General features: G+C 38.0%; 1 protein-coding gene across 1 annotated transcript in view; it reads left to right on the plus strand.

The window, feature by feature from the left end:
* Positions 1-4,307: 4,307 nt before the first annotated feature.
* RAB11FIP2 (RAB11 family interacting protein 2) overlaps positions 4,308-13,307 on the plus strand; it is a 30,272-nt gene continuing 21,272 nt past the window's right edge. Inside the window, exon 1 of the mRNA XM_070752627.1 lies at positions 4,308-5,880. Coding sequence (XP_070608728.1) covers positions 5,531-5,880 — 350 coding nt within the window. The 5' untranslated portion in view covers positions 4,308-5,530. The remainder of the gene's footprint in view (positions 5,881-13,307) is intronic.

Here is a 13,307-nt window from a genome sequence, read left to right on the forward strand (position 1 = left end):
CATTTTTGACCTATTGTGATCCCATGGACGTTTCTCCAACCCTTCCTGTTCTCTACCATTTTCTGGAGTCCATATGCCTACTGCTTAAGTGACTCTGTCCAGTGACCTCATTCACTGTCATCTCCTTCTTCCTTTGTCGTCAATCTTTCCCAGCATTAGGCTCTTCTCCAATAAGTCCTTCCTTCTCATTTGGTGGCCAAAGTATCTGAGTTACATCTTCAGGATCTGGTCTTCTAAAGAGCAGTCAGGGTTGATCTTCTCTAGGACTCACTGGTTTGATCACCTTGTAATCCAAGGAACTCGCAGGAGTATTCTCCAGCACCATAGTTCAAAGACCTCAATTATTTGGCGCTCAGACTTTCTTACGGTTCAACTTTCAGAGCCATACATTGCAACTGGGAAAACTATAGCCTTGACTATACACACTTTTGTTGGCAGGGTGATGTCTCTGCTTTTTAGTATGGTGTCTAGATTTCTCATAGCTTTCCTCCCCAGGAACAAGCATCTTTTAATTTTTTGGCTGCAGTTCCCATCTGCAATCATCTTGGAGCCCAGGGAAATAAAATATGTCACTACCTCCACTTATTTCACCATCTATTTGCCAGGAATTGTGAAAGATGGATTCCATGATCTGTTTTCTTAATGTTGAGTTTCAAACAAACTTTTGCACTCTCCTTCTTCACCTGTATCAAGTGGTTCTTTAGTTTCTCTTACTTTCTGCCATTAGAGTGGTATCATCTGCATATCTGAGATTGTTGATATTTCTACTTGCAATCTTAATTCCAACTTTTGATTCATCTAGTCCCACATTTCTCATGATCTGTTCATGAGCCGGGATGGCGCTGCAGGTAGAGTGCTGTACTGTGGGCCACCAAAGCTGACTGTAGATCTGTAGGTCAGCGGTTCAAATCTCATCACTGGCTCAAGGTTGACTAAGACTTCCATCCTTCCGAGGTGGGTAAAATGAGGACCCAGATTGTGGGGGCAATATGCTGGCTCTGTTAAAAAGTGCTAATGCAAACATGTTGTAAGCCGCCCTGAGTCTAAGGAGAAGGGCGGCATAAAAATTGAATAAATAAATAAAATATACAGTAAGTAGAATAGGTAGGGTGACAGTATACAGCCTTGCCAAACTCCTTTCCCAATTTTGAACCAATCAGTGGCTCTGTGTTCAGTTCTCAATGTTGCTTCTTGACCTGCATGTAGGTTTCTCAAGTCATTGGTGACTTTTAATGACCATATAGCTGGGTTGTTCCCACTAAGATGTCCTTAAACTTTAGGTTTTCCAACAGTGCATTTATCGCCACCGTAACCGAGTCATAAAGCATAGACTTGTTCAATTTTGCAATTATTTTCCTGAATATAAATCCCTTAGAAAAACATGCACTCAGATACATAGTGAAAATATGCTAATATATTCCTCCTACCATTGGAACAATATAAGCTTTTCATTGGTTTTAATTTTGCCTTACCTTTCAAATATTTCAGAACCCATTTACCTGAGTTTTATAGACAGAAATGCATGCTTACCAAGGGCTGATGATGTGAGCACATTTTTCAAAGTTCTGCATTGTGGAACCAAACATTGTGGTTTTTGTGGTCTGTTGAGTTAAATCCCATTACATCATCTAATTGTGCACCGGATAATTATTATATTCATTTGTGGTTATCACACATGCATTTTGCCTTTTTAATTCCAGAAGAGTGAACCAGCAATCCTCAGACCATTAATTCAAGCTTTGTTTTAGAGCCATGATTTCCTCCCACCCCCAATAAAGACTTTTTAAGATTGCAGAAACACTAGTTTTAATGGATGAAAAGATAATCAAACTAAAAAGGTCTAACACAGTTCATAGTTAGGCAGGTATGCAAATTATCTCTCTACTCATTCAAACATGCAGTGAATATGTTATCATGCTAATCTTTCCCCTTGGTTGCATAGCATTGTTTTCATCTGTACCTTAGACCATAAGTGAAACTATTTGAAGTCATCTCATGGCTAGCTAGGGTATGCTGGGAGTTGACGTCCAGTTGTCTTCAAGTGGTTGAACATTCCTTGTTTATTCCATTCGTTAGAAATGATTTCAGTTTTATTCTTACATTGATTCTGTTGAAGGCATATATACTAATTTCATTTTTAAAAATGCTCTGCATTCACCCTCCCAGTTTTGCTAGTATCTTTTTATACCCATTCTGCATATCAATACCTCCTATGTATATTGATATCATTATTTTATGTATATTTTCTCATTGTCTTTTTTTACTTCGTTACTCCATCAAAAATCCTTTTTCATACAATACTTATTAGTATTGATTCCATACACTTTGGTGACACTCTGCAATACACCTCTCTGAGCTCTATTTCATGCAGCTTCCACATCTTTTTCTTGCATCTACTTTTATTTATTTATTTAATTTTTATTCATTCTGTTGGGAAATTAATTTAGCTTCCACTACGATACTTTCTCTTCCTGTATTAGTTGTCATTTTACTCTACTACTTTCTTTCACTAGTATATTTTTTTTAATACTGTATTCATCTTTTTAAAAAAAGATTTACTGTAGATACTATCAAGAATGTTCTGTCCCATGTTCAGAACTTTTAATTGTTCACTAATGGTCTCGGTCTTGCATCATAAACATTAAAATTAGTCAAGCTTTTTGATTTATTACTTTTATTACTTTTCCATCTCCCAAGTGAATTGTTTAAAACAAACTTTTCGAAGCAAGCCTTCATCAAGCCATTATAATTCATTCATTCATAGATTCTTTTTATTTCATTCACTGGATTCCACAAGATCAAAACACTTTCCTCTAAAGCCATTAAATTTTTCACTTTCTCCTGGTTTTATGCACAATGATTTTTTCCCTTATTTGAAGAGCTTTCTTTAAAAAAAAAATTTAATTACTTTTTAATAATGGCAGATACACACTACATAAAAGACCACCACCCAACATCGTTCGTTCAGACCCCTCCACCAAAACGAGGGTGTACTTTTTACATTTTTTAAAACCAAGAATATTACAATATTTACAAATTAGAGTGATTCCAGTTTATTCTTTATACCTTGGTCTCGAATTCTACTAACCATATAGCCTCTAACCCTGTCCCATCTTCCCATCAGTTTTTTCACTTTATTTTAATTAATCATATTCATCTTTGTATCTATAACTTCAACCAAGTTTGAATACCTTTCAACAAAATCCATCATTTTGAAGATGTTTCTGAGTTTCATTATCATGTCCACTGTTCCATTACAGTCATATTATTATTATTATTTATTGGATTTTTATGCCGCCCCTCTCCGGAGACTCAGGGCGGCTAACAGCAATAATAAAATAGTATACAATAATAATCCAGTACGATATACAGCGTGTATGTATATATTTTATTTATTATTTATTTATTTATCTGTCAATCAAGTATTGGATAGCAGTTTATATAGACATAATATAGAAAGTAATGATAAAATAAGACAATAGGATAGTAGGACAGGGACGGTAGGCACAATGGCACACTTATGCATGCCCCTTACAGACCTCTTAGAAAAGGGGAGAGGTCAACTGTAGACAATCTAAGGTTAAAAAGTTAAATATTTTGGGGTTCATACATACATGCATGCATGCATGCATACATGCATACATACATTCATACATACGGTACATACATACATACATAAATTTATATTCCAAATACCAGCTGATACAGGAGATGAGCCTGTAGCCTAGAGGCTAAGGCCACTGCCTTACAAGGCAGAGCCCCAGGTTCAAATTCCAGTAAGGGTGTGGCTACCTGATGAAGGCAAAGAAGCCCAAAATAGATCGGGCTTACTTGTTTTCCTTCCTTTTCATTATCAGCAAAAATGTTACACAAACACACAGAGAGAGAGAGAGAGAGAGAGAGAGAGAGAGAGAAGGTAGGATATACTTAATGATACACAGCATATATCACTGATTCGTTTTCCCCCTTCTTTTTTAATTTTCCATGCTATTCCCCATCAGTTGATTTTTCCATGCTCGCTGTCATTCTTTCCCCCTCCTTGTGCAAATTCACAACTTCACCCATATTTATGGGGTGTCTTCGATATTCCGGCACGACCGAGACCAACCCCCCCCCCCCAACTTTGTACGAACCAATCAGGAATATCTTTAAAACCGAGTCCATCCCAAGCCCTTTGAAGGTTTTACTGCAATTTGCAATCCCGCCGACAAAGCAGGACGAAAAAGAAGAGGCAGAATTCAATCTCCCGCCAATGCCCTGCAAGCTCGGAAGCGCTCCTTCTGCGGAGGGTCCTGCCGCCTTCCGCCTGGGCAGGGCCTGAGGTGCGGGACTCGCGAGGCCGCCGAGCAGCGCGAGCTGTGAGGGAGACCGCCCCATCCCCCCACGCCGTCCTTCGGGATTTCTCCCCGGCCATCCCCACCCTCGGGACCCTGTGGAAGCCGGCGAGGCAGGGCAGGGGAGGGGAAGCGCCTGAACCCTCCCCTTCGCCCTCTGACCGCCTGAGGAAAGAGGCGGCGCCGTTCCCTCGCTCCCACTCAGCGGCGCCCGTTTAGGCAACATGGGGAAGGCGGAAGTGGGGCCTCGGCTCGGAGGCTGGAGCGTGTCGGCCGAAGGAAGGGAGGCGGCTGGGCCCCCGCGCTGCTGAGCTGCCGCCGCGACTCGCTCGTTTTTCGAGGCGTTCCTTTTTCTTGCTGCCCCCCCATCCTTTTTCCCCCCAATCCGAAAGATATCCCACCCACCCCGCCCAGAAAAGCTGTTACCGGGGAAGGGCGGCCTGGTAGGAGCCCCCGGTGGAGCGGCTCCAGTTCACCTGGGCGAGAGCTGGTTCCGTGCCTTCGGTAGACCCAAAACCCTTGCCCGACATCCTCCTGCCCGCCCGCGTTGTAAAGAGGTGTAGGGTGCTTTTGCGAGCGGGATTTGCCGGAAAGGATGCAGAGGAACCTTGACGGGTGGCTAGCCAGGACAGGTGCCAAATTGTACTGGGGAAAGCGGGGAGGGAGGGTGTAGTTGTCTTTATATATATATAAATCAAGCCTGTTAGTCTCCAGTCGGCCTTGGGTGTGAGTGAAAATAGGATGGGTAGAGGACAAAATCAAATATATACTGTCCTATGTAGACAAGTATGAGAAAAGCAGAAGTGTCTCTAGGATTGCAGAAGTATGTTGGAAATTTAATATTTGGGAAAAAAATAATCTGAAGAGAGGGGTTAGCTAGGTTATGGAACCTGGCCCACTTGGTTTAATGTCACTGAAGGAATCTCAAAAAATGAGAGTTGCTTAGTTCTCTGAAAGGATCTCTCAGGCTTCCCTGATTCTCTAGAATTGCAGACGTATGCTGGAAATTTAACATTTGGAGAAACCTGGCCCACTTCCTTTAATGTCACTGAAGGAATTTCAAAAAATGAGAGTTGCTTAGTTTTCTGAAAGGGTCTGTCAGGCTTCCCTGTTGTGAAATATACCTCCTGACCCAATATTTTATTTCTGTGTCCGTTGTTACTCAAAATCGCCCCCCACCTCCACTTTTGTTAACCATGTTGGCCGAGCAGGCTCAAAAGTGGTTCCCAACTCATGTGCAGGTCACAGTCCTTCAGGCCAAAGGTCTCAAGCCAAAGGGCAAAAGTGGCACTAATGATACCTACACTATCATACAATTGGGAAAAGAGAAATACTCCACTTCGGTGGCGGAGAAGACCCTCGATCCAATATGGAAAGAAGAAGCTTCCTTTGAACTGCCTGGATTGATTATGGAAGGGCACTCTGAAAAATACGTTCTCTACCTGATAGTCATGCACAGGTCTCTTGTTGGGCTTGATAAGTTTCTGGGACAAGTGGCAATTAATTTAAATGATATTTTTGAGGACAAACTGAGAAGGAAAACAGAGTAAGTGTTATGTTTATATGTCTTGTGTTGGAAATGTAATCTTTTGCAGGTGTTACAAATCTGTGGTTTTTAGAAGATATAGCTGTACCCTGACTTCCATAATCTTCCAGTGTTTTTGTTGTCTGGGGCTAATGGTTGTTATTGAGTACCAACTTCAGAGGTCACCTGTTATCCAACCTTTTTTTAAAGGTTATCTTAAAATCTCCACAAATTGTTTACATAACTACCTCATAAGTACAATTAATATAAAATCAAAGCCAATGAGAATTTATAGCTTTGCTCATAAGAGTCATAGTTCATTGCCCATATGTAGATGAAAATGTTTTTTTCTCAGTTCATTGGGATTGACCGTGAATTGTGTATTATGCACTACGTAGTAACTTTACAAGAGAGAGAGAGAGATCAATATGAGTTTTTTGGATTATTTTATTTTGAAAATAAGGCTTGTAAATCACGACTTATATTGTAACTTGATCTACGTTGAATATATAGTGAAGATAAGCAGTAATACAATAATCTGGGAATAAGAACTTTGGATGGATGATTTGAAAGATATGGTACTTTCTGGTCTGACTTATTGATTGCAAAATGTGTGGTTTGAAATCAGAGCCTATGAACTTCTACTGATGTTCTCCACAGTGTAACATTGCTGATTCTGAGAATATGCGGTATCTTTGGAAATAAGTTGCTTCTTTTTTCTAATCACATTACATGATGTCCTGTTATTCCATATACAGTACAACGTGTGTACGTGTGTGTATATGGAAAAAATGTTCTTGGAGGTAATGAAATGCGGTATTCTTGGATGTGATATTTATTTCATTATCATTTATATCTTCTCTTACTTTATATTTCCACATTTTTTTCTAACAATACAAGATAGCTTTATGCCCATAACAAAAATCCTATATGGGAGGTTTGTCTTAGAGTAACTGCTTAGAATTGCACAGTGAGCTCATTGGTTGAATGGAAATATCACAGAATAAAACCACCATTTCAACTCCTATGCGATGGGTGTCAAACTCGCGTCATCATGGCATTGCCACGTGATGTATCGGGACTTTTTTCCCCTTTGCTAAACTGGGCCTGGGCATGGCCAGCGTGCGATGCATCCAGGCCATGGATGTATCGCGCACTGGAAGTTTGACAGTTCTGGCCTATGCTATCTAGCTTTTGAAGCAGTGTTTTAATAAACACTATTAAACAAGTTTACTACAGATAATGGATCCATCCATACAGCTTTTATTTTATTGAATTGGGTTATATTGTAATTTTTTCAGAATATGGAAAACAACACTTGAAAGCATTCCTTCTGAAATGTTTGCATTTTCTTATTAGATATATTTGCCCCAAGTATCAATTATCTTCCTAAAAGGCCATTTAGTTGGGAAGTAGTGAGGTGTATCTATGATTTCAGCTGCAATAGTGAAGTAGATTATTGGATATTGAAAAAATTGAATTGATTGAAACCCTGGGAATGAAGTTTCACAGATTTTATCTTAAAACATTTTTATTTATGTTTAATGTATTATGGTAAATATTCTGAAAAAAAATTCTGAAACAATTCTTCACTCTTTCATTGACTCTTGTCCAGTTCTTTGAGATTACCTAGAAAAGTCCCTGCAGTTTTTCTTGACTAGGTTTTTCAGAAGTGGTTTGTCATTGCTTCCTTTCTGGGTCTGAGAAAAAGAGACTGGCTCAAGGTTCCCCAATTATTTTTATGTCTAAGATAGAACTAAAATGTATGGTCTACCAGATTCTACCATGAGTCCTTCGGGAGTGGGCAGCACACAAATTCAGATTCAGATTCAAATTCAAATAAATAAACAAACAAACAAACACCTAAACAAACAAATGTTGCCTAATTATCCCAAATGTAGCATACTGCAGAGATTCGCACTGTCCCCACCCTCCTCGCCCTCTGCAAAATCCTTAAAACCTATCTATGTCGCCAGGCCTGGGGCAGTTAGAGCATGCCCCTCCTTCTTTCTGACCATGAAATGTTATGTGTGAGTGTGATTGAGTTAATTGTTTTTTAAATAAAAGGTGATTTTAGTTTAGAATTTTAACTACAGTATTAGATTTGTACACATATTATTATTGTACTGTATTTTGTGAGCCACCCCGAGCCCTCGGAGAAGGGCGGCATACAAGTCTAATAAATAATAATGATGATAATAATAATAACAACAATAATAATAATAATAATAATAATAATAATAATTTTTGAGTTATGTTATAAATATATTTTAATATTGCTATCTAGGAAGAATATATTTACACATTAAGGAAGGACAGAATTGGAAGCCATCTTGGGCATTGGATCTTCAGACGTGCCACATTTAGTGCTGCAGGAAACTGGGAGGGGGGTGGTTGTATGACTGGGAACATATCGTCACAATAACATTCTTTTCTTCAAGAGTCAAAGTCATGCTGCCCTGCACCTGGAGGGATGTGACAGGGAGGCATCTCCAGTTGGGACAGTGCATTGATTGAACTAGGTGATGGACATGTGGGTGCTGGGACAGAGATTTAAACTTTCTTTTGGGTGAGGAAAATTGGAAGACTTCAGATTCGGGTTTTCCCAGATGTACCAATATGGCATCTCTAATAAAATGGAACTTTGAGGAAACTCAAACCTTGGAGTTTTCTTTCAGTGGGGATATTACTTGGAAACCTGACAAGAATATTTTACAAATATTTTCTAAATAGCTTCATTTAACAATTAAAACATTTTTGGCAAGCCTTATTGCAATGCATTGTCTCTCTTATTCCACACCATTTTGCAGTTAAAATTAAGATCAAACTGGCATTAGATTATTAAATGGTAAACTGCATAATATACATGATATATTTTTTGAATTTATATACTCACTTCAGATCTTACATAACAAGAAATTACATGACAAGAAATTAAATAGAATTACGGTATGTCTTTATAAGAAGTATTGAATTTTTTATATTCAGGAAGGATAGTGATGTTATTTGGTCAAGCACTGTCAATTCTAATGATACGAAATACCAGTTAAAATTTGTTTGTAGACATAGTACATTTATTTCTTCTTTTGTTCATATCTTGGCCTTTTAAGTAGAGAATATGACCTAACTGTTGTTTTATGACCTAAAAGTTATTTTCTTTGTGCACAGCATTTATGCCAAGTTTATAATATTTTTGTGTTAGTTAATCCTGTATATCAATAAAATGAAAAAAGTACACCAGATTAGTCCAGTACAGTATTGAACAATACTTGTATTAGGTTCGACATGCCTGATTAGTATCTTTATTAAGGCCTACAAAAATCACACAAAAAGTATTATTTTTTCAAGCTTTTCCAAACTCTTGATCAGATAGTATTTTACAATAACCAGGGAATGGGGAAGAGCAAATATTTAAAATCATAATTCGGGGATTTAACATATTTGGAAACTTGCTAAGTTTCTGAAGGCAATAATGAGAAATGTACTCTTACATAATTTACTGCATTGTGCAACTTTTAGTTAATGGCTACAGTAAGACATAGAAACAATATAGTATTTGTGATCTTCTGTCTGCCTGTGCCATCTATGCCATAGTTCAATTGCAGTGGCAGATACACAAAGCATCATTAACAGCCAGAATCTATTTAGCATGATCACTCAAGATATCAAACCTAATGGTTAAGTTTTGTGTACCCCCCCTCATAAATCTACTAGCATTGGGATGCTCAATATTTATGTGATTCGAAATAATTCAGAGGAGTTAAATATACCATATGAATGATTTTATGCCAAGTTTACTCTTTGTACATGTTGCTTTTCTTTGGTACTAGTAAAGAAAGGCACAGCCTTCTGATAATTTTAAGTTAGTCAAAAGTATGTAGGTAGGCAGGTAGAAGTAACTCAAATATAAATATAGGACTGCAGTCTAAAGATGTAGTCCAATTATAATATAAGAATTTTTTTGGTAAATATTTATTATATAATGAATATATTTCCCTCTAATCCAAACATATTTTTAATTTAGGAATTATATAAATGGGAAAGGATATATTTTTCTAGACAGAAAAAAATGCCAATATATAGTAGGTTTATGGCATTGAATGTAAAAAGTATTTCTTGTACAGTATATACACTATTGTGTTTGGCCAAGGACAAACTGTTCACTTCATTTTTACTTTAACACATGGTCAGTTTTTATATTTTTAAATAGTTTCAAATTATATTATGCTATGCATTCCATAATAACACTTTTCCCACTCATTTGGTGAAGCTAGAAAGGCCATTTATCACCTTCTCATGCAATTCCCTGTGGTTTGTGATATTCTCCACTCTTAAAAATAAAACTCTATATTCTTTAAGGTTGTACTTCATAGCACAAAGTGAAACAGATGAAAAGATAGAGAAAGAAAAAATTAAAAAATAGCATACAGTCTGTTCCTTTTTTTTTTTTGAAAGAGTTCCTCTTCCATCTGTTGTATTGGGCTAAGATATTAAGTTAACCCGGTGTAGACATTTGGAACATACAAACTGTAAGGGTTGGAGTTCTACATCAGATCCAAATTTCTTGAAGTGAGAAAACTTACTTGGTTTTGGAGTGTAGTCTCTATGTTTTTCCGGCCAATATGTACAATATTAGATTCTGCTTGCCAGCCTGCATGCAAGCCATCTTGCTCACTGACTTGGTTGTGGGAAGTTTCAGAAAGTTGCCTTGTCTAACAACCATGGGATTAATTGAATGACCACACTGCTTACTGATGAAAATTCCACTCACAATTGCTGTTAGAAATTAAGGGCTGCCTGTATATATTAAAACAGTGGAAGCTGCCTTTCTGCATTTCCAACGCAAGTAAAGTGGTACCTCAACTTAAGAACACCTCTACTTAAGAACTTTTCTAGATAAGAACCGGGTATTCAAGATTTTTTAACCTCTTCTTAAGAACCATTTTCTACTTAAGAACCCGAGCTCGGAAAATTTTTTCAGGAAATTTGAGGGCGGCACAAAGTCCCGGCCAGTTTCCTGCACTTCCTCCTTTAATCCCGGCCACCTCAGTCTTTTCTGGGCTGCCAGAGCAGCCTTTCGGTGGTGCTTAAGGAGGCTTAGGCAGTCCAGAGCGAATAAAGCATTTTCCTTTCTCTGGGCACTTGGAGAGGGAATAAACCTCTGCCAGTGCACAGAGAAAAGAAACGCTCCCTTCGCTCTGGGCAGCGACTATCCTCCTCCTTCCTCCTCCTCCTCCTCCCACCGAAATTCCGAACTTTTATTTCTTTCCTAATGGGTTGCACGCATTATTTGCTTTTATATCGATTCCTATGGGGAAAATTGCTTCTGCTTACAAACGTTTCTACTTAAGAACCTGGTCATGCAATGAATTAAGTTCTTAAGTAGAGGTATCACTGTATTGGGCTACTCCACCTTAGCATAAATGCATGGAGGTTTTGCGGGGGAGGTTTTTTTTTTATCTTTATGGTTATCATTATTTTCTAAAAACATCATATCTATAATTTGCATTTTATTTGGCTTAGGCACCATTATTCTGTTATATACTCTGGGTTTGTGTTGCTAGAAGTAATAAATGTTCACTGCAACTGTGAAGTAAACTGGGAACTGGCAGAAAGAGATCAAAAATTATGGTCATACGTCTGCCGGATACTGCAAATAGCCATAAAGTTGAATAGCTACCAAGATGCGATCACATGCATACGGTCGATGTAACTTTGAAATCAGGTTTTAAATAGCTTTTGCAGGTGTCCGTTGTAACTTTGGTCAATAATCAGTTGCAAGTTGAGGATTACCTGTACATATTTAATATTTTATATATATTCAAAATCCTACATTCATAAAACTAAGTTTGCATGTGAGATTTGGTTCCTGAAAGGAACTGATGCCATTTGATTGGAGTTTAAGAGGGACACAGGGGTGGGCTACTGCCCGGACCGGAGGGTACATGTAGTGAGATAGCAAAAATGGAGCTTCACCCCAGAGTACCTAATTTGCACTGAAAGATGTTGAAAGAAAATGCAGAGCGTCCTGCATAAGCCACGCCCACAGTGTGGTAGTAAAAATTTTGGTAGCCCGTCACTGGTGGGACATGAATTCATCTGTATGTTTATAAGGCAAGCACTCTGGATTTTGACTGTCCAAAGAGAACTAAACATTCATAACCTATCACCCTTTTATAGCAAGACATCTCTTTTGAGTTTTCCTTCAAAGAAAACGTGCTTGCTGTAGTAAATGTGAAATATACCAACTAGATTATAGAAAGAAATGGTGTGTAGACTATGTATGCGCCAGTTTTAAAATAATTTTGTTTTAATTTATTTCTCTGGCTTTAATTCAAGATACCATAAAAATGATTACAATATTAAAAGTTTGATTTCAAAATAGAGATAAGAGTGCTAAATTTAATAGTGTTTGATTTTGGCTTAATGTATTGTAAACAATGAATTAAGATTCAGCATGTCGTGTGAAACCAGTCAAATATTAGCTTGCTTCCTGGGATTGTGAGTGCTCCATCATTGGAGGTTTTCAAGAATAGATTGGGCAACCATTTGACTGGTTGCTGGTATAAGCAGGAGGTATGAGCAGGGGGTTGAACTAGAAGACCTATGAGGTCCCTTCCACCTCTATGATTCTATAGCAGCATATTGGAAACAAATGATACTCAGGTTATTTTCATTTTATATTACATATTTTGGGATTCCCTCTACATATTGAGGAATCTTTTTCTTTTAATAGGAAAAAAATATTGAGAAGGACCCTGGAAATAGGAATAAACACAGCAATAAGCAAACTATGCATTTCATTCCCCTTTAAAATTCAATAGTAAAACAACCAGGTTTTGGCGGTGTGATTTTTCTCCTATTCATAAATAAGGGTGATGATGGTGCAGGCTCTAGGAAGCAAATCTGTAGTTTTGCCAATTTTTGATGGCATTGGGATGTCACTTTTTGATTCCCCTACTTAATAAATCCAAAGGAAATTCAGTCCCATGCCATCCAGTGACATACTTTTTCCATAAATGTACCTGCAACCTCCAAACTTATTTGGGTGTGTTTTCATCCCTGCTCAAGGAGAAAAGAGAACAACCACAACTTAAGAACTGTGAAAAAGCTCAGCATATCCAAACATTGCATTCTTTTGACTTGACTTATATTGAAAGAATGAAAATCTGACATAGTAATAAGAATACTGAAATTAAATAGGATACTGAAAATTAGAATAAAAACCTGTCAAGTAGTTAGGAAAGAGATAGTATCGCCCAGTGATGGCGAACCTATGGCATGTGTGCCACAGGTGCCATGCAGAGCCATATCAGAGAGCATGCGAGGCGTTGCCCTATGTCAACTCCAATACGCATGCCAGCTTATTTTGGCCTTGGAAAGGCTGTTTCGCCCTCTGGAGGTTTCAGGGAAGTGTGAAAAACGACCTAATGGGCAAACCAGAAATT

Source organism: Erythrolamprus reginae, chromosome 5, assembly GCF_031021105.1.
Source record: "Erythrolamprus reginae isolate rEryReg1 chromosome 5, rEryReg1.hap1, whole genome shotgun sequence".
Lineage (NCBI taxonomy): Eukaryota > Metazoa > Chordata > Lepidosauria > Squamata > Dipsadidae > Erythrolamprus > Erythrolamprus reginae.